Source organism: Argentina silus (assembly GCF_951799395.1).
Source record: "Argentina silus genome assembly, chromosome: 15".
Classification (NCBI taxonomy): Eukaryota; Metazoa; Chordata; class Actinopteri; order Argentiniformes; family Argentinidae; genus Argentina; species Argentina silus.
This window is the reverse complement of record NC_139669.1, coordinates 13,413,054-13,435,500: the sequence shown is the minus strand read 5'-3', so window position 1 is coordinate 13,435,500 and position 22,447 is coordinate 13,413,054. Positions and strand designations below refer to the sequence as shown.

Below are 22,447 nucleotides of genomic sequence, written 5' to 3'. Positions count from 1 at the left end.
TGTATTATCTTCCTATGCAGTGAGGCTTCGTTTCAGCAGTGTAGATTATTTCGTACCTGACTCTATACCGTAGAGGATCTCAGCATTGCTCCCTTTGTCTTTGTCCAGAGCAGTGACCTGTACCACAGCTGATCCCACTGCAGATGACTCAAACACGCGGCCGCGGTACTGGGCGCTGGTGAACCAGGGAGCGTTGTCATTGGTGTCATCCACCTTCACAATCACTCTCACCAGGTTACGCCTCACAGGAACCCCCTCGTCACGCACCTGGATCAAACAAGGTATATCACATAAGCGTGAGCTGCCCCCATCTAACTCATAACCATCTGAAAACCAGACAATAATGAATGTGAGTTGAACAAGCTCAATTCTACTGTATTATTTAAAAAAAAATCAGTTTGACCGTACTCGAAGCCAAGGGAAAAAATCCTATATTCACATATTTGAAAGGCTTTAGTGAAGGACGCTTTCTACTGAGTGAGCACTAAGTCTTAGTACCATCACAGTCAGGGTGTAATCTACTGAACAGACACGAGTGAGAGCTAATGTTCTACTGAATGCGTACTAGGTAGTGATGTGTTAGTACCATCACAGTGCGGGTGTGTTAAATTGAGTGCATAGTATGTGTTCTACTGAGTGTATACTGTACTATGTAGTGATATCTTAGTACCATCACAGTGAGGGTGTGTTCTACTGAATAGACAGGAGTAAGAGCATGTGTTTTACTGAGTGTGAACTAGGTGGTGATATCTTAGTACCATCACAGTCAGGGTGTGTGTGTGCATGGCCTCATGGTCCAACTCCTCTGCAGTGAAGAGCTGACCGGTCCCCGGGTCCAGACGGAACTTCCTCTGGCTGAGCAGGTCGGTGCTGCTCAATAGAGTGTATGACAGTTTATTCCTCTCGTCTTTGTCCGTGGCGCTGATCTTCAGGATCTGAGTCTCTGGAGCTGTGTCCTCTGGGATGGTGACCTCATACTTGGGCTGGGAGAACTGAGGTCGGTGGTTGTTGGTGTCAATCACATTGATGAAAACCTGTTAAAATGAAGTGTTCATATTTGCTACGCTAATTTCCAAAATGTTGCAGATTTAGGTAAGAATACCAATTATAACAGTGGCTTCTTAAGCATTTTGAAACATACTTGCAGTTAAAATGTTCTTCCCTTGTTCATTTTACTTTCCCTTCTTGCAATCAAAGTAGTCTAAAATTCTGTTTGAAAGTCCAATATTTTGGTGCTGTAGTTATTTTGGAGATTATTGTGCCATACCCATAAACCTAAATAAGAGGGTAAAAAGATTTGACACAACGTCATTATGTGCTTGAGCATATGGTAGTGTTTTACTAGGGTAGCTTGCCCAAAATAAAAGTGCTTTTAGAGGGAAAAAGTGCAACAAGTGAACAAATTAAGCCTATTATAGGACATTTAGTGGATGTGTATATTGAGATATTCAACAGCTTGATTGAACAGTTCTTTTAACCTGGCTGTTAAAGTCCATGAAGGCAAGGAGAAGCATTCCATGTTGAACCTCCCTGGAACCAGAAACCTTGAAACTGAGACTGAAACTCAGCCATAACAATAATGGGAATGTCACTCCCTGTCTAACTACTCTCTTCACCCCAGGCAGTGCATACACATACACACACACACACACACACACACACACACACACACACACACACACACACACACACACACACACACACACACACACACACATACACACACACACACACACACACACACACACACACACACACACACACACACACACTCCTCTATCTACAACAACAGGCACGGATGGACTGCCTGAGGAGGTGAATGGACGTAGAAGGCACATGGGGGCTTGTGTCACTGCTACAAATCACTCACACACAAACTATGACAGGATGGAATTACCTTGCTCTCAAGGTAATATGCCATATGTGATACGTCTTACAAGACTGCAGCCAGAGGCCAACTACATTATAGTGCCTCATCTGTTTGATTCCCTGACATCCATCACCATGCATGGCACATCACACTATGTGAATCATTTTAGATTAAGTCTAGTTGTCAGTTTAGCCACCTTATTTCTTATATAGCAGGCATATAACGGCAGTCTGGATTCCAGTATGCATGGTGAGGTGAGATATGAGATAATGCTTTACTGATCCCATATAGGGAATTCATTTTTCATTTCATATCATGAAAATAATGAAATAAGAAACAATGACATGAAAAACAATGCATGGCCACACTTTTATTTGGATAGGCCCCTGTCTTCAGATGGTCAAACTATCAACAAGAAACTGGGACTCTGTTGATATACAACAACATGCTTGGGTTAGGATTAGAGTTAGTGTTAGGGTTAGCTTTAAGGTTAGACTATAGTGTGTTGGGAAAAACATTTATGGCATCCATATGGCAGCAGTTATCTGAAAAGTCCTGTTATTCGTGTGTGGTGGCATTACCTTGGTGCTGATGGTTCGGGTTCCATCTGTGGCGTCCACCGTCAGGCTGTAGTTTAATCTGTTTTCTGAAAGGAGAGGTTTGGCCAGAATGACCGCTCCACTGGCCTTGCCCACATCAAAGCGACTGTCAGACTGACCACCTAGTATTACCATAGTGAAGAGTAACAATGGAGTAAATAAACATTACCCATCCAATTGAAGGCTTTCTCAATCCTCAGTGTGTACAGTCAATTGAATAAACTAATATACAATCCATTTAATCCAATCTAATGTTATGCAATTTGAGGACTATAAGCATTTGGGAAATGCATAATCAGAAAAATAGACAAATACAATTAGATTAAATTTCAGCTGCACATGTGGAACATTCCAAAAGAGCACCACAAAGCCCTTCAGACATAAACCAGGAAACACGAGGCAGATAACGAGATGCCAGTAATCTCTTTAGATACCTTCTGCGGTGCAGTTCATGTCGCAAGCCATTTGAGAGATGTGAAACACTTCTTTAGCGTGCATGTCTCCTTGCCAATTAAAGCGAATTCCGAAAAAGAGAGCAGAAGATAGAGCAAGTTGTCAGTAATAGGACAGCTAATTAGTGAAGAAGAAAAGGTAAAGGTAAAAAGAAGTGAACGACTTTGAAAAGGAGCTGTTAATCATCAAGCCATGCATAGAAAGTTCAAGTAGAAAGATTTTCTGCAGAATAACTACAATTTCAACAGTACAGTAATTACATTGAGTTAATTCTAGAGAGTACTTGAAGTTCAAAGCTCCAAGCACAAAGTTCAAAGCTTGAAACACATACTGAACAATCCACTCCTTCTGTCTTTGAAAAGTAATTAGGCTAAGGGTTTATGCTTCATTGCGGTTTTAAAGTAGTGATTTGATTTACCTGTGATTTGGAACCACACAGGTGAGTCTATGGGATGGGTAGAGACCACCCCCAGCATATGAGCCACGGGGTCACTTTCCATGATGGAGAAGGAGAGAGAGGTTTCAACGAATACCAGAGGTTGGGAGGGCGGCCTGGGCCGCAGAATCCACTCCATGTGCAGGCGACAGGTGGAGGTCTGCTGTGGCCTTCCGTTGTCCACGGCTTTAATCTGGGAGAGAGCAGAGACAGGGAGAGGGCACACATTCAGAGCAGGTGATGGTACATGGACAATAACCATGATAATTTTTTTCTTTGCATAATTACTTTTTTCTATTTAGCCTTTATTTTTAGAGGAAGTCTCAGGAAGTGCTTTGACCACCTGGTAGAAAAGCACTAAAAAAAATCCAGCCCATAATGTAGATGAAACACTATAGTGACACATTGAGTGGACTCACAGTGAGAATATCGTACTGTCCTGCTATGAAGTCCTCTCCGGAGGACACCTGGCCAGTTCTGGGGTCGATGAAGAACCTCCCCTGCTCGTCCCCCTCCTCGATGCTGTAGCTGACGTCACCGTTGGGACCTGCGTCTCTGTCAGAGGCGATCACCCTGTAGATCTGCTCTCTCCGGATGGCCCCCCTCCGTTCTGGAGGTCTGTCATGTTCGGGAAGCTGGATCTTGTAGACTGACTCCAAGAACTGGGGAGCATGGTCATTCTCATCCTGCACCCTCACAACTACTCGGACCGCCGTGGACTTGGCTGGAATTCCACCATCGGTTACTGTTATCTGGGTTGTCAGGAAGGATGGAAGGGAACTGACTGTGTATTTGCTAAGACGTACATTTGTTACTTCAAAATACCTTAGTGAGTAATAAAATAGTACATAGAGAACAATAACGGATCGCTCACCTCCAGCGTGTGTTCCTCTTGCTGTTCTCTGTCCAGCTTTCTGGAAGTGGTTGTCACCAAACCTGTTAGGTAAAGCACATAACGGGATAGTCAGAGGGGTCAAAGAAAACACACGTAAGTGTGGAAAACATTAAAGAGTACATACCAACTGTATAAGGTCTGATCTACACACTTACTGTGTACTAAGTTTTCAAAATTAAAGCTCCATGTTGCATCACTGAAAATATAGGTCAACATTCTGCCAAGACAAATAGATATGAGCATATTTCAGAGACATAATCCTGTTTCATATAAACACAATAGCTGCACTTAACCCTGGCGACCCAGGCAGCTGGAGTAGGAGGAGTTCAGAGTAGACATTTGGTACTTTATAATGTAACTTTATAATGTCCTGAAACATTGTACCATAAATACAGGTTCTTTATACATAGTACATTGATGGACATAAACCAGAGAGATTAACCACTTTAAAGAAATGCGTCTAGCCTTTTCCAAGAAAGAAAAACAGTTCTCTTTCCCAAGACTTAGCTGGATGCTTGTTATGGTTAACTGTGGAATATCATTGCCCATTAAAACCACATAAAATAGGCTTTTTTGGTGGGTTGTATATGATTAGCAGGAGAGAGAAAAAATACATTTTGAAAGCCAAGCTTATTGATAGCGTAGCTATGTTATTTGTGGAGGATAAAATGTCAACCACAACATCATGGAAATAGAGCTGGGAAGGTTCTGGATTTCTACAGTACTTGACTTTACAATAAAATCTTGAAATAATGACATCATGGAAGTAACTAATTCTCACAGTTAAAGCATAATGAACATACACAGACACACATGATTTCTCCAAGTGGTAGAAGTTCCTGGATCATCATTATTTTGATAAAGACACATACTGCGTCAGGGAGAAATGTGTTCTGATACTATGGCAGAGGACAGACAGGTAACTGAAATTGCCTATTGACAGTAGGCTTAAAGCTGGCAACAGAAGTAGGCTTCAATAATAGACTAAAATAAAAAGGACAGTGTGGAAGTTGTTAGAGGAGGTTTTTATTTCCTATTTTGCTGGATCTGTGCAATGGTTGGAGGTTGTCTCGACCCTTTCTTATCAATCGTACCACGCAAATATTATCTAAAATATTTACTTTAGAGGGAGCGCTTGCTCTAAAACTTTGCATAACGGGAGAGGTTGCATTTATACTGAGCATGAAATGACTGTGAAAATGATATACTGTATTAAAAATGCTATTCAGGGATATTGCAGTTGACATAACGGTAGACACGTGTAGTATTATGGTTTATGATGCTTGTCCAATGAAGCACTGCAACAGGGCTCTAATTACAAGAACTGTTAAACTTCAGTCTAAACATTATGACACAAAAAGACAGAGCCTCACAAAGTGTCATCTTTAACATTTCCCAGTATGAATACATTATAAATGATGTTAAGGCCCTCACCAGTCTTGGGGTCAATACTGAAGAATCCTTGAGGGTTCCCACTGGTGATCTTGTAGGATAACTGGTCACTTCCACCAGAGTCAGGATCCTCCGCCTCTATTTGGATAACAGACACATCTTTGGGGGAGTTCTCCATGACTGCAGGGTAGTAGACAGGCTCAGAGGTCTGTGGCGCATTGTCGTTGACATCTTCAACCTCAATGTAGACGTCCACAAAAGAAGTCTGAGGCACCACACCTTGATCAGTGGCGTAAACAGTTAGCCAGTAATGATTAGTGGTCTCACGGTCTAGGCGCTCCTGTGTTTGTATGACACCTATGAGAAGAAACAAAATAAGCATTTTTCATTTCAGTCCCAGTTTTGGCTAAGTCTGAGTTACTAACTTCTATTTCTGGCTATCTACTGAGTAACTAGTAATTTTGTCTTGACTGAGTGACTATTAGTTTTGTCTAAGTTTCTACTAGCTTTGGCTAAACCTTTACTGAGTGACTGCTGAGCAGATTGTCATTGGGAACTCTGATCTCTAACATGCATACAGCTCTGGCCTCTGAGCTCTCTGATTTACATAATAAACAGTACTGTACATGCCTGAACTTACAGATAGAAGTTCATAGAATATGTAAAGTACAAAAACAGCCTCTGATAACAATTCAGGAGTTAGGAATAAATTCAGGAAGGTATAAATTCAGGAAGAGGAATAAAGGAGTTAGTCAGACCGAAAGGGAAACATGTGTTTTGTAATATGTAAAAGAAAGATTACACTAATCTGGTTATACCATACAGTATATACATTCAGTATTACACAGTGGTCAGTGCTCAAGATGAGGCTATACGTTTTATGGAAAATAATGACAATATATTGTTAAAAAATAGGAAACTCTCACCGCTCTCTTCACTGATGGTAAATACTCCAAGGCCTGACCCTTCCCTTAGAGAGTAGCGTATTTCTCCATCTCTGCCTTTGTCATTGTCTTCTGCTGTAACAGTCATAACAGTCGTACCAATGGAGGCATCTTCACTCACAGCTCCCTTGTCCACAAAAGAGTAAAATCGAGGCTGATCCAGATTCTCATCCACGTCCACAATGTAGACCTCAATATAACAGGTGGAGAAGAGGGAGTCTGGCTTCCCTTTATCCTTTGCTCTGGCTGTTAAATTGTACACTTGTCTCCTCTCAAAATCCAGGCCCTGCGTGATGCGAACAGCTCCGCTCCCTTTATCAACATTGAAATCTCCCTCTCCGTCTTCCAGCAGGCTGAAACGAACCTGTCCAGACTGACCGAGATCAGGGTCATGGGCCTGTAGCCAGGCTATGACCACCCCCACAGGGAGGTCCTCTCTCACCTTCACACGCTGGTGCGCAGGGAAGAACCTAGGAGGGTTGTCATTGACATCCTTTAACACCACTTTCAGCCACACAGTTGATTTAATCTGAGGTTCATCTCTCGCCTGATCACAAGCAACCACTTTTAGGGTAAAAAGTGGGTGCACCTCTCGATCCAGTGGACTTTTCACTTTAACAACTCCAGTCTGTTCATCTATATCAAAATGATCGGATTCAGCCATGAAGGAATACTTGACCATTCCGTTGACTCCAGAATCTTTATCTGTGGCGTCAACCTGGATGATTGCTGTTCCCACATCTGTGGCCTCACTTATGGCTACAGAGTAACTATCTTCTAGGAACTTAGGACCATTATCATTTGAATCCAGAACATTGATTTGTAAGGTATGTGATGCTGACCTCTGAGGAATTCCTAGATCATATACTGTGATGTTGAGAGTATATTTATCTGTTATTTCTCTATCTAACAACTCAATAATCCTCAGCCAACCAGTGTCCATTTCAATCATGAAACGACTGTCAAAATCTCCTCCAGATATCACATAAACAGGTGCTCCACTGAAGCCACTGTCTGGGTCTGTGGCACTGAGAAGAGCTATCATTGTCCCGACTGGAAGATCCTCTTTAACTTCAATTAAACTGGGGGAAGAGTCCATAAACTGTGGAGGATAGCGATTAACTGAATGAACATCCTCAAAGTCATCTTCGTTTTTCCATTGAGAGTGGAGATTAGTGCCAAGAAGGAACTTCTCTGCCATTCGAGCGGCTACTCCAGTATCGACACATTGAGTGTAGACTACCACCGGAGCTGACACAACTGTGATGTTCACGAACGTCGGCTTACTTGTTCTCTCCCCATCGTTGGCAGAGATTTGTAAAGAGTGAAAGGACGTTTTCGCTGCATCGCCGGAAATTAGTGACACCTTGAGTGATAACACCCCTGTGTCTGGGGACAAGTCAAAAAGACCAAACCTGTTTCCATCTGTGATCTCATACTGTACTAGATCTAGGTCATCAGCATCAATAGCAGACACTGCAGCTATCTGTTCACCCACTTTGTAAGTTCTTGGCAAGCTCACTTCACAGTCCACCTTCTCAAACAACGGCTCATTGTCATTCAAGTTGTTGAGTGTGATCAAAACCGGAGCCTCAACTTCACGACGGAAGGGAGAGCCCCAATCGGAAGCTCGAACTCTGAGGTTGTAAACCCTTGGCATCTGCTCCCAGTCTAACTCCCTGGCTGTACTGATCACACCAGTGAAATAGTCAATGACAAAATGCTGAGGTTTTAGACTGGTGATGCTGTAAGTAACATAACCATTCTCTCCTTCATCCAGATCGCTGGCACTGACTGTTAGGACACTGGTTCCCACTGGCACGTTTTCATCAACATTAGCTTCGTAGGACGGCTGTTGAAATACAGGCGCATTATTGTTCACGTCAATCACATCAACGACCACCCAAGCTGATGCCTGTTCTTCGTTGATGACCACCTCAAACTCGTACTTGCTGACATGATCAGCTTGAATAGTCCCTGATGTCGTTATCAAGCCTGTGTTTGAGTTCATAATGAAAGGATAGGTATTTTGGAGGATCTTCGGAAATCGCAAGGAGTATTTTAAAAGAGGATGGCTGGGCGTAGCTCTTACCATGACAACATAAGTATTTGGAGGGGCGAATTCAGTTAGGTTGACTCTGTATGTGCTCCTCTCAAATGTAGGAGGGCTCACGTCGACTTGCGGAGATCTCACTCGGATGACTTTAGCTGAGGAGAACTGTGGTGGGCTTCCCTTATCCTTGGCCTGTAATGTCAGATTGCATCCGAAGTGACAACTCTCCCAGTCCACATCCTTTATGGCTTTGACTTTGTATTCTTTACCACCAGGGCTGGTTCTCACTGCCTTAAACTGCTGGAGCGGGTCCCCAGCAACTATACTCAATGATGCTATCTCGCCATTTAAGCCTTGGTCATCATCTTCCACGGTGACAAGGGCATAGGTAGGGTCTGTGTCTGCGTCCGATGGAGCTAGAGGAACAGCCATGAGGGTAGGAGCGTGCTCATTGGCCTGCAGGACCCTGATGGTCAGCTTGGCTGTGCTGCTGAAGCCACTCCCCCCATAGCGTTTCATGCCCCGGTCCACGGCCAAGACATCTATCTCAAACAGCCTTCTCTCAGCATAATCTAATTTACCCATCAAAATAATCACCCCGCTGGTAGGATGAATGGAAAACATGTCTTTCTGCTCTCCCAAACTGAAATAGTACTCTCCGTTTGTGCCGACATCAGCATCAGAGGCAGTGACTCTCGTGATGCTGGTTCTGATGGCCACATTCTCAGGCACAGAGACAGTGTAGGAGGTTGGGGAGAAAAGGGGTCTGAGGTCATTTGTGTCCAGAACTTGGACTTGAACCGTTGTTTGGGTAATAGCATTGGTATTCCGTTCCAGTGCGTTTACTGTCAGAGAGTAATGCTCCCTCACTTCCCGGTTCAGTATAGCAGCGCTACCTCCTTTGGTCCGTAGTCGCAAGAAACTGAAGTCTCCCAGGACAAACTCTTCAGCCTTGAATAAAGACTCACCATCTCCAGAATCTACCTTGTACTGGATATCCCATGAAGAGTCTATGATGTATATCCCCATCTTGATGGGGCTTTCTACATAGGTCTTGGCAGCAGAGTTTTCGTAAATAGTGGCGTTGTATTCAGTTTGTGTGAATTTAAATGGTAATGTGAGCTGTCCTGTGTTTCCTGAGCAGCTCCTTATTATCTGCACCAAGAGTATCAATGTCAAGAGTTCTCCCATGGCTGCACCAGATATCAACAAAACTCCTAAAAAAAATAAAGTGAAAAATATTGAAATTAGATATGTACTGATTGTGCACAGTACACACACACACACACACACACACACACACACACACACACACACACACACACACACACACACACACACACACAAGCAGGTAAATTATACACTACAACTCGCTTTTTTTGCCTGCTCAACTTGCTGTCATTGGGGAGGGATAATGAAAAGAATAGCATACCCTACTTTAAAATATTTTAGAGTGATAAAATCCACCTCTCTGTAAAAACAATTACATATTATAATAATATAATATTAATAATAACGTATAACAGGAACACATCGTGGATAAATCATACATGATATACTGTTGTAACTCACCTATTCACCAGTTTCAGCTAAGTACATTCCTTTACGTCGTTTTGTGTTCTACCAGAACATAACGAGTTTGAATGGCAACACTTCAATGAGAATTCATCAGAAGTCATGTTTGATCCGTTTTTAATATTCAGCAGACGTGCATATTTTTCCAAGTCGTGACAGTGTGAGATTACAGTCCAACTGATTCCGAATGAGCGCTCAGCTCAGTAGACTTTCATAGCGGGATAACGAGAAACACGCATTGCGAGCAGTGATGTCATCAACTTCGCGGTAGCGCTCCTACCTGCTGCTAAACAAAATGAGTGACAGCGAGGGGTTCAAAGAAGGCAACTTGTCAGACAATGGAATTCGTAATTTATTACTGTCCTGTCAATTTCTCAAAGACGCAGTTTTTCTTTTTTTACTTTACAGTGAGAGCTCGTTCAGTTCCTACGTGCCTGTTATACTAGGCAAGATCTTACATCTAGTCTAATTCAGATTTCAGTTACTTTCAGATTTCGTTCCGTTTCCTGTCCAAAATTGAACTCAATGTAATCAGTATGAGATAAAGCCATGCATTCACTGTCCTCATTGCCTCATAAAAACAAGAGTAAAGGACCAACTTTATTTCAGATTTCACTAGTTGAATGTCATCCGGTGTATGAGCTGATGAGCTGACTGGATGAAAGTTAAACAGGCAAACAACATGTTCAGATGTTATATCGTGGGAAAGTGTTGACAGCACTGTCTCCGTGGCTCAGAACTCTTCATATGTCTAAATCTTTCTGTGGCAGAAAGGATTTATTTTGATCACAGAGCAGCAAGGGTTGCATCTGGATAGATGAAAGATGGTTCAACCGTCAGAGTCCTATTGAGGAGCTGTCTACTGATTAAAGATGGAGGCATACCACAAAGCCTTCTCAAAAGGTCAACAGGTAGAATCCAACAAGATAATATTATGAACAGGATCACTCCATACTAAACTGCCTGAGAGTGGCTTTTGTATAATTTGGCCAAACTATTATTGATTACAAGGATAAATATGATTGATTACTATAATCTGTCAGTACTTGTTTAGCCCAAACATATACCTAGTATTTGTGCTGCAAGAGTATGACCAGACCAATATACAATTATCTGCTGTGACACATGACAGAGTGGAACCACTCAGTTGGGTAAGTGTTGGGGTGAGGATAACTGATAACTGAGGGATCTTCCTGCGAGGAGGCTTCTCTACCCAGGGCTGATGGACATTTTCATTAAGTCCCCATCCATTTGTCTTGTGTCAGTGAAGACTGCAGACAGAGATAGAGAGCCACAGTCAATATACAATATTCCTCTTTCTATTTTTGGCCCCTAGAAAGAAAACAACATCAATCATACACGTTTCATCAACTTATCATCATAGGAATATTCAGGGAAGGTGAACTGTGTACTGTTAATATTTAGGATACCTACCCCTGAATAATATATATATTATAAATAGTACAATATGGATGACACTCGTCGTACTGTAAACACATTGTGTGACACTCAGTTTCTTCTCTACCTGTCATCCATGTAAAAACACAACATAATACACACACCACAGGGACTGGAGACTGACATTGCTGCCTGAGTTTGTCCTACTCACATATCTCACCACATGAATGACATGTCTCCAACGTGCAGTATTCCAGTGGAGGTAAGGTTGCTCTGTGCTTCAGGCTGTGCTTTCTCACACTGAACACTGAAACCCTGTATGTGCCTTATTATCGCCATTCTTTATGGCTACCTGCATACCATCTATCTCTGTACCCTGAATGGTTCATCGGTCTGCAATGCCAGAGGCCCCCTAATGCAAAAAATTAGGTAGTCTGGAGACATTCTGCATCTATTGTACTGCCGAGACATCCGTCGTAGAGGGAGGGTGAATAAGTGGTGTAGAATGACCATTTATGTGGCTATGTGACTGATGATAAACACACAATGTTTAATGTCCCTGCATGCCATGAAAACCACATAAATACAGTATATCAAGCTCATGAGACAAGATCAAGTTATTACATGTGTATGCGAATGAGATAAGATAAAGTTATTATATGTGTAAGCCACTTAACCTAACACATCTTGATAATATTATTATATCTTTATTTCTATACTTCAGGGTCTGTGGATAACTTGTGAGTACATGACCCAACAGTTTTTGTTGTTTTTGTTCACCCTCAACTCCTTCCAGGCAGATCTGGGTCTCCCACCTGAGCCGGTTCTGGTCCACAGAGCAGGACAGTCTATGCCCCGGAGGACAGACACGGCAGCGCCAGCAGCCGGACTCTAAGATGGATTAAGAGGGCTCAGTAATGCTCCAATAACCCATCCTGGCATGTGCCCAAATGCGTGGCAAGCTCACAAACACAGTCTGACCAGGGTTGGGAGCAATCCTGGCACCGTGTTGGACTGGCATCCACTGAGAGGCTTAACCTGGCTGCCCCTTCAAGGTGCTGGCATGTTTCTTGATTTGTTGATTTATTGATGAACTGATTTGTGTTTCCATGGTGCTATTGGTGTACTGTATATGAACATTATTGGCCAAACTCTGATAGAAATAAAACAGACCATTTCCACAAAATATGTTTTTCACAAGTGTTTGTGGTTTTACATGCAAAATGTTTGTGGTGTGTAATCAATCAGCACAAGACTACATGAGACGGGGAAGACTTAAATTGTCACTCAACAAAATGCGGCACCCGGACAAAGATGTTATGAGAGTGACTGGTTTCAAAGATAAGTAGAAAAAATAATTTAAAACAATTTTAGTAACCCTGGGGTTGGAGTCACAGTCCATTATGTTGCCCCCTTTAGGCTACCATTATGCCTATATTGCTGCTGCCATTGGCCTGACTGCTGGCCCTCTGTGACAGTCCCCTGTCCCTGCCCTGAGTAGGCTGAGGAGCCGGCATGAGGTCTGGCCTAATGACTTCCCATCTTCAGCTCCATTGAGCAGCCGTGCTCTCCAGCGTCCCTTGGGATGTGTGAGCTGCCCACTTCAGCAGAGACATCATCTTCATTCCCACCATCTCTCAACATGAGCCTTATAGCAGTGGAAATGATGCCTGGCCTCCCTCTGCAGTAGAGAGGTAATCTTTACACCAAACACACACACACACACACACACACACACACACACACACACACACACACACACACACACACCACACACACACGCACACACGCACACACACACACACACACACCCTAATCTCCTACTTGACTATTATAGCCCTTTCCATGAATCTCACGTCCGTCTGCCATGACAAAACGTTAATCAGGAACACAATTCACTTCCTCAATATAAATGACTGTTGGCTGACAGACTTTTGTGTGGGATTTAACTCGACACACTAGCATCCTAATGAGATTAGCAGTCCGCCCCTTGGGCCCCGTCTTATTCTCTTTCTCTTAATTCCAAGTGACGTTGTCAGAAAATAAATCACATCTAATTCCTGTTTGCAGTTAACCTAAGCCGCAAACCATGTCCTGAGCCAGCTAAAGAGTCTTAGTCTAACTAGCTTTGGGCTAGCAAGGTCCAGGTGGTCACGAGCCTGTTTAGAAAGCCTCCCTCTCCCTGGATAAGGAGATCAGAAGATGCTTCACTTCTCCTCTGTGTTTCCTGGTCAGCCTGACTGGTCATCCATTTATTTGCATGTTTGAGCTTTTCGCTCATAGGCCTTTTGTTTGCATGAAGTAAATAATACAGCCAGCACTCTTGAGATTGTTTACTTATTGGATCAACTGTGGGTTATACAGCACCCAAAGACACTTTAATCAAAACTGAACTTTATTTGGAGTTGAGCATGTCTTTTCCTCACTTTGGTTTGCATGCTCAACTATATCGCGGTGAATTTGCAAATGTGGATTTACCTACCATGATGTACTGTGTTTAGCGTGGAAATCATTACACTCTTCGAATTCACTCTTCTTGTCAATTAATCATGGCTAGAGCATTGAAGAGGTGAGTCACCAGCTGTGTCAGAAATTCTGAGGACTAAATTTAAACTCAGTTGAAAAGAGGAAATTGTCAGAGAAATCATTCAGCTCAAGATGGTGAAAGACCCATAAATTGGCAACATGACTGATAGATTTGAAAGGTTAAAGTACTTTGCCCAATTACAGGTCATTGACCCCCAGATGCAGTTGATTGCAAGGCAAGGATCCGGATCAGACAGTGACTTTAGATTACAGTCACGGCAGCACTATTTTTCCCTCTCATAAAAAGATAAAACAATCTCCTAATTCATGCTGCATATTTTGATGATGGGACACATTTGAAATAGCCTGATGCTATGGTTTGCGGGTGATGAATCTCAAAAGTTAGGATAAGGATGAGACAATGCTACTGTATGCCTTGTGGGCACAACCTTGAAAGACGTGAAAACATTGTGGTATGAAAATGTTTTGCTACCAAACAATGGGAATAACTCATATCCATTCTTAAATTCGGGGTTATTTCATTCACAGTCACATTTTTCATATTTAATTTCATTTTAAGAATTGAGAGTGTTTTAATCAGTTTAGAATGTACAACTTTCAATAATCTGATGTTATTATGTTTAATTGTAACTCCAATTGTTTGGAAGCTTCCCATTGGAAGCGTCCCATTGTCGACCTCAAGATTTCAAGTTCAAACCTTGTGTACAAAAGAAAAACATAATTATTGATACAGTATGACATTTAGGTCTGAACACAAAATGATTATATTTACAGAGAAAAACTGATGAATTACCTGGTTGTCCATCAACCTCCTCTGACAAAATGCTTTTTTGTTCCTCTGTTAAACTTTGTTGAAGTGTATCCTTTAAAGAAAAAGAAGAGAGTGTTCAAGTCATAAGTCAAGGATAAGGCTTTTATAGGCCTAATATAATATAGTTATATTGCCAGTTATATTGCCAATATATTAATATATTCAAACAGTGTATTCCCACTCACAGCTATACCTTACTGTAGTTCAATAACTTTTGACTCAGGTACAAAAATATTTGAACATGAAATGTGGAAGCTTGTGATGCGGTAGCTCAGGATAGAAAGGTGGCTAAGAGGTGTCTGACCTGTTCCCTCACCATGACAGGGGAGTCTGACTCTGGACTGGAGATCTCTGAGGGGGAGTGTCGGTATGGGCGGGGGGTCAGTGGGCTCGCTGGGTAGGAGGTGGAGCAGTCTGAGTATGAGTCTGGGCAGGAAGTGTTGAAGGAAGAGATGGGGGAGGTTGGTGAGTCGAGGCTGGGGGACAGGGTGTTCCCTTGGGGGGAGGTGGGGGAGTGTTGGCCTGAGTCTGGGTTAGACGTCTGGAGGGGGGAGATGAGGGAGGGAAGGGGTGAGTCAAGGCTGCAAGACAAGGTGCTCTCTGAGGGAGAGGCAAGGGATTGAACTGGCTCCTCCGTGTCTTGAAGAGAAGAGCAGATCGACTCAGGAGCAGCTTCCCTCCAGCTCTCAGAGGGCTCCCTGTCACACACAAGGTTTTCTGCTGTATGACAGAGAAAAATAGGGGGGAAAATAAATGGGAAAAACACACTTCATTATGCTAAATCAAATAAATGAATCAGTTGAGTTGAATTTATGTCCACTCAGCAAACACACTGGTCTGGATGCCATCCTTACCACCATGTTTGGGTTAGCTGGCACCAATAATAGGCTACAAACTCACCACCACGGCTTGCCACAGTCTCTAAATCAGATTTAGCTTCCTGGCTTGCCTGTTGTGGGACATCCCTTCCCTGTAATACAGGAATAGAGGCATACAGAGTACAGTAAGAGGATCTCCTCTAAAGTGTATCTGATTATACATAGAATTCCTTGCATAGAGCAGAGCGTATGAACTGCCAGTACTTGAAGATTTGGCTGTATATTAACTAATCTTATGAATCCATCCATCCATCCATCCATCCATCCATCCAGCCATCCATCCATCCATCCATGCAAATCCATCTGTCCGTCAGACCATTAATTAATTCATTCATTCATTCATTCATTCATTCATTATTTCGTTCATCCTCTGTGCTTCCTGGTCCGCCTGGCTGGTCGTTCGTACCGGGTCTTGTTGAAGGGCAGAGAGATCAGTGGCTTGGAGAGAGCTCTGGAGAACAGGCCCAGCCATATCCACCTCCTCTTTCTCCTCCACTTCCTCCTTCTCCTCTTTCTCCTCCTCTTTCTTATCCTCTCCACCGCCACAGTTAGTCACAGCTTGAGTGTCTGTATGTGTATAATACCAACAGTTAGTTACAGTAGTTTGGGGAAAATGTCTCAGTATGAGCCCAACTGAAAAGTACTTGCTCATCGACAGAGGCAATCCTTCAGTACCGTTATTGACATCCTCCTCCTGCTCTTCGTCCCGCGGCATGACATAACTGCATCTGTCATTTTTATGACCCGATCCTTTCCCATCCTCATCAGAGTCCTTTCCCAGTTCTGTTTTATCCTTGTTCTACCAAAGCAGATTTAAGACAGTTAAGAGCATTCAGTTAAGACAGTTAAGAGTTCCTGGGGGGATTTCTAAGATGGCTGACTTTAACACAGGACAAAGGCTCCTTCCTGGCATACTGCATGCACAGTACACCAAAATCACACTGCATGAAAATAAAACATAAAACATTGAAAGACAGGACTAGAATAGAAAACATTCTTTATCTCTATCTTCCGGATCGGTCAAGTATGGCTGTGGCAGCTGACGGTTTATTCTCCTGGAAATGAATATATGAAATGATAAATGGGGCTGCATTTGTCAAACAGTTTGCAATACAAACACAGCCTCGCTGATGCTCACCTCAGTGCACGACGTCCATTTCACTGCAGTGCGTGTGTAGGCGTGTTGAACGTTCTGCTTCACTGCTATAATGTTGAGGTCTTGCATGAGGTGGAAGAACACCAGCTCATTGAAGAGGATCTCAGAAATGTCCACGAGTAGATCCCCACCACAGTCTCTCAAAGGCCTTCCTGCATACCAGGCCATAGAGCTCTGAGAATAGGGGTCAAAAGAGGTTGTTTAAAAATCTAAACTTATCTGACTAGACAGCAATCTGTGAAATTGTTGAACAAGAAAGTGCTTAGCCATTACAGTTTGTTAATGCTGAGTAAGAGTTATATAATAAGCTAGATAATTCCTCTGACAGACATACTGAAGGTCAATGTACAAAGTTTGTACAGCATATCCTTTTTAAATGAAGTTTGGTTGATTGACTGATTGAATGTCAGATGGTAAGTAGTATAGATGTTTTAGACAGGAGAATGTGATGCTTCCTCACCAGTAGAACATCGCTGAGCTGTTTATGGATGAACCAGAGGAAGTCCTTGCTGCTGCTCCCACCTGCCTGTGCTGTTAGAGTCAGCACCTTGTGTCTGATGGAGGCCAGGAGCTGCGGGTAGCACTCCTCCTCTATATGGTCCTAAATACACACGCACATGCATGCACGCACGCACGCACGCACACACACACACACACACACACACACACACACACACACACACACACACACACACACACACACACACACACACACACACACACACACACACACACACACACACTTTTTACTGCAACACTTTCCAGTTTTGAAGTGTCATTTAAGTCAGAGGGTTTGAAAAGCCTGTACTGTATGTGTCTAACCTTTAGGATGGGCCGGACCTCCTCCATGATAGAATGGACCTGCCTGTCAAGATGTCCAGTGTCCACTCGCTCACCCTGGACCTCAGATACGGCAGCATTTTGCTCTCTACTATTATCATCATCATCATCATCACAAGCACCTACTGTACAACAACACAGCATGGTGCATAGCTTATTATATATACAGATCAGGGGAGGCTGGTGGAGGTAGAAATCGGAGGACAGGCTCATTGTAATGCATGGAACGGAATGAGGAAAGGTATCAAACACACATGTTTGATACCATTCCTTATTTCATTCCAGATGAGAAAACAGACAAGCGTGTCAGGGAACAGCAATAAGGGTGTCCTCTACACGTGTACGGCACAAAACACAACATTCATTAAACAATTATGAACGTTCATAAAACACTTATGAACATTCATACAAGACTTGATTGCATACAGTTCTCATCCAGGTCCTCATTGACAGATGGGAGGAGGTCGGAGGAGACAGAGAGGAATCTCTCATCCTTTTTTGAACCATCTTTTCTTTTCTTGCTCTTTCCTGAATGTTTGTATACTGCATCGGTTGTGGCGGTGGTCAGGGTAGCTGGGACCTCTAATCTGGGGTCATTCTTGACAACAGGGCTTTGGGGCATGAACTGGGCTTCAGGGCTTTCTCTCTCAGACAGGCATCTAGAAGCCACTATGTCCTGCAGGAAAAAGCATAATACTGTATGGTTTTGAATCACAATTCCTTCACCAAAAGTAGGTAATGTCATCGTATTACAGCTATCAACATATCATAGCATAGGTTAGATTGTTGCTGCTTTTGTATTTGTAAAGAACCACATTTTTATGTTTATTTTTTCCCTGTAAAGTGTGTTGTGACTTGTGAAAATCATTTAAGATTAATTGATTAATTGAACAAAAACATTGGGAGGAGAAGATATACAGTATAAGCCATTTAGCTGAACTTGTATCCAAAGCGACATACAGTACAGTGAGTGCATACATTTTTGGTATATATGGTCCAGGCAGGAAGCCCACAACCTTAGTATTGCTAGTGCCATGCTCTATCAACTGAACCACAGAGGACCATTAGATAACACAGTGCCATCGATACCTTTAAGGTGAAAAGTGCTCTCTGCCGTAGATAGTCCGTGTTGAGAAGCTGCAGCTGCCCGAGGAGCTCTAGGAGGTAATGGGGTCTGCTTTCATTCTGAGATATCAGGGAAGCCACCTCAGAGTAGATGGTCTCACGCAACGCCTCAAACTGGGGGACGTCACTGGTCACATCTGGTTACACACAAATACACACACTTTGAGAAGCATCTACAGTACGGAGGTCTTTATAGAGAGTTTATGAAGGCTTCATAACACTTTAAGAGTGGTCATTTGTTTAATTTGGGACATATTTCTCTTAATGGTGCAGCACAATGTGGAAGATATGTTTCGTATCACACACACCTGGCTTTCTGTTGTGTCCTTTACTCATCTTCATCTGCCTCTTAGAAGTTGGAACTCTTTGTTTCGACACCAGCCTGAGACGGGTTGAAGGCTTACTAGTTTTGAGGGTTGTGATGGGGCTGTACATGGGGTTGGACATAGTGGAGAGACTTTTAGCAGACTTCTCTCTTAAATGACCACTTCTGCCAGGTTTATGAGGAGGGAGGAGCTTGAAAGGTTTCTGACTCTTGGCTCTGACCCCTGATTGGTCAACTTGACCGACATGGACATCGGCGAAGCGGACCGCTCTGGGCCGTGGGGTTTTGTGCACCTCCTCTGGAGGCCTGATGTTCAAAGGAGAAGTTTGGTGAAAAACAAAGAAACAACAAAAGCCATGTTATTTTTAATTACATTTGAGTCACTGGCTCTATCCATATTTCACAACATGTACTGTATTTATCTACTGTGCTAACACCACTTGGACAAATATTCATACAACTTAGCTCATGTTTTGTGAGTGTGCCTTTCAGTAAGACATCATTATCCGCCTTCTACATAAACAACAGGGAAAGTGCCAAATGATTAGTATATGGTACCATAGTTCTTGCCCACCCATGGCGTAACTCTCATAGGGGTGTTGTTGAAGGCTGGTTTGAGCTGGGAGCGCAGGGGACTGGGGCTGGGGCTCATCCCACTGCTGCCATCTAGAGGTAGACTGTGGAACTGAGCTCTCGGATAGCTCTGCCATAGATGAGGGAGGTAGGTCAAATCCTGAAAAGATAAGATAAAACATAATATTCATCATCTTCACAGCTGGTTAGTAATACTACGCAGCTTACATTGAAACTAGCAGTCTTAACAACTTACAACCTCACCTTTGGGAGAGTATGAGAAGTCACTCAAGCCACTCATGTTCATGGTATTTAGGCCTAGCGGAGGAGGTAAGGGAGGTTGAGACTGTTGCTGATGTAGCAGATCACCTAAAACCTCCTGTATTCTGTAGATAAAAACACATTTTAATTGAAGTGCATAGGCAGGTACTGAACCCTAAACACAATGTTTTTATTGGATCCGATTTTTGCTCAGAGGTTTCTGGAAGCAAGCACCTGTGGATGTTGTTGTGCTGCCTTGACAGCTGAGTGCAGCAGTGGTGGAGCTGGTTCATCATGAGGTAGACCTGCGGGTGTCCGGTGGGGTGGGCTGCAGGACCCCCATAGGGGCTCGGAGAAAGCACAGACTGGAGGAGGTAGGACATCAGCTGATGAAAGGAGAGTGGCACAAAATAAGTCAACAAACCCCTCGTATCATCCTCCATCTTGTTATCGATAATCACTGTCATCATTATCATCATCATCATCCTCATCATCATCACCATCGTCACCATTATCATCATCATCATCCTCATCATCCTCATCATCATCACCATCGTCATCATCATCATCGTCATCATTATCATCATCATCATCATCATCACCACTCTCATCATTATCACCCACTACAAGCCACAGCTGCGAGAGAGTAGTGCCGTAGTGCCGTAGTGCCGTGCTGTATGAGGGATCTGACCTGCTGGTTCTGTCTGAGTGAATGGAACACCCGAGTGCTGTAGTCCAGCTGAGTCTGCAGCTGGCTGATCTGCAGCCGCCTCTCCAGCTGCTGCCTCGCACGGTGCTCCTCCCTCTCCTGCTGCTCCCGCCTCTCCTGTTGCTGCCTCTCTTCCTGCTGGTTCCTCTCCTCCTCCTCCTCCACACAGCAGAGCTCCCACGCCCAGCGAACCTTCTCCTGACCACGCCCTCTGACCTTGAGTTGACCCATGGGCCTGGGAGAGGGGCAGCGCTGCGTGGTCTCCTTCACAGTGGGCAGCTGGAGAGTCTTCATGCTCCGAGGCTCACTACGAAGAGCAGGAAGGGACAGATTTTGTAGCACTTGCCACAAAGTTTTCAGGAAACTCACCCCAGGAAACTCACCCAGATGTTATTACATCAGTAACCATTTCAAATAAATAACAGTGAATTGAGGGATACTCCAGAGTCCAGATGAACTAACCATTCGTTTGGACCTCTGGCTTTGTGCGACTTCCAGTTCCTGAAAGAGGACACACGCAGGTCTTCACTTGAACTAGAGTTGACCTCCTCCTCATCATCATCCTCCTCTTCCTCCTCCTCTTCCGCAGCCCCTGCGTCAAAGCCATCTTCCTCTTCCTCCAATAGACATGGTGTTGACCCGCCCCATGTGGCCATCGTCCTAGAAATAATCATTGTAACCATTGACACTTTAAATAGCCACCACAGACACACACAGTGATAGAATAATCGGTAACTTCTTCACTGATTAGGCAGTATATAGTATGGCCTCTTTATAGGCATAAAGTCTTCTTACTATCTCATAATGATCCTGATTCATTATCAGCCATTTGGAGCTAGTAAAAAAACCACAAAGACCTAACATTCTCAAGGCATTCTTATATCAAGGCATTATAAAGGCTTGTACAGCACACTCCTATAACAAATAATAACACATTATACCTGTTGACTTTCAGTAAAGTCTTACTGAATAATCTATACTTACAGGAAGTAGAGTAACAAGCAAATAGAGATGCAGGCACACAGAAAACAGATCGTGATCCCGGTGGGTAAGAACTCCTGGGATCCTGGTGCCTCTACTACTTGGCCAAAAAACGTCATGTTGCACACATGACAAGGAAAAGTTGCAGCCCAGATCTACGGTGGTGATGTATTTACTCACTCCAAAATGATAAGAGACCCCAAAAATACCGTGGCTGCCCTCCTGAAGGGCTCATCGTTCGGGTCTAACCTCTCATTGTCTCTCCACCAGCGACGCTCTGAGGGCAGCCCCTTCATCTCGTGCCTTTTGTAGGAGTCATTCAATCCATGTCTCCCTTGACCTTGTGCCATGCAATATTCAGGGCCTCTTCTCCTCTGGCTCAGCTTCCATTCCTGGATCTGGTGTCGCTGCCTCTCAGACTGGTTGGAAACAGGGACAGTTCAGTTAGTGCTGTTTGAATACATAAATAACACCTCAGTGCTTGGTTGTATAACACACAAGCTGTTTGCATCGTACTGTACTGTACTGTACCTGTGTCTCACATGAAGAGATGATATGGTTCATCATGACTCCACCAGCGTTGGAACCAGAGGCTAATGGGGTGGTAGGGAAACCTCTCTGTTCAC

General features: G+C 43.4%; 1 protein-coding gene across 1 annotated transcript in view; it reads right to left on the bottom strand.

The window, feature by feature from the left end:
- Nucleotides 1-21,496, bottom strand: part of fat1b (FAT atypical cadherin 1b) — a gene marked incomplete at its 5' end in the record, with an annotated part of 41,517 nt that extends 20,021 nt beyond the window's left edge. The window contains 19 exons of the mRNA XM_083685632.1: nucleotides 57-267; nucleotides 759-1,034; nucleotides 2,452-2,591; nucleotides 3,341-3,551; nucleotides 3,778-4,110; nucleotides 4,233-4,294; nucleotides 5,688-6,002; nucleotides 6,572-9,797; nucleotides 15,278-15,514; nucleotides 15,599-15,693; nucleotides 16,527-16,650; nucleotides 16,990-17,181; nucleotides 18,937-19,109; nucleotides 19,281-19,603; nucleotides 19,856-20,030; nucleotides 20,135-20,256; nucleotides 20,366-20,517; nucleotides 20,823-21,147; nucleotides 21,303-21,496. Of these exons, the coding sequence (XP_083541758.1) occupies nucleotides 57-267; nucleotides 759-1,034; nucleotides 2,452-2,591; nucleotides 3,341-3,551; nucleotides 3,778-4,110; nucleotides 4,233-4,294; nucleotides 5,688-6,002; nucleotides 6,572-9,797; nucleotides 15,278-15,514; nucleotides 15,599-15,693; nucleotides 16,527-16,650; nucleotides 16,990-17,181; nucleotides 18,937-19,109; nucleotides 19,281-19,603; nucleotides 19,856-20,030; nucleotides 20,135-20,256; nucleotides 20,366-20,517; nucleotides 20,823-21,147; nucleotides 21,303-21,496 (6,886 nt within the window). The remainder of the gene's footprint in view (nucleotides 1-56; nucleotides 268-758; nucleotides 1,035-2,451; nucleotides 2,592-3,340; nucleotides 3,552-3,777; nucleotides 4,111-4,232; nucleotides 4,295-5,687; nucleotides 6,003-6,571; nucleotides 9,798-15,277; nucleotides 15,515-15,598; nucleotides 15,694-16,526; nucleotides 16,651-16,989; nucleotides 17,182-18,936; nucleotides 19,110-19,280; nucleotides 19,604-19,855; nucleotides 20,031-20,134; nucleotides 20,257-20,365; nucleotides 20,518-20,822; nucleotides 21,148-21,302) is intronic.
- Between the last annotated feature and the right edge of the window lie 951 nt (nucleotides 21,497-22,447).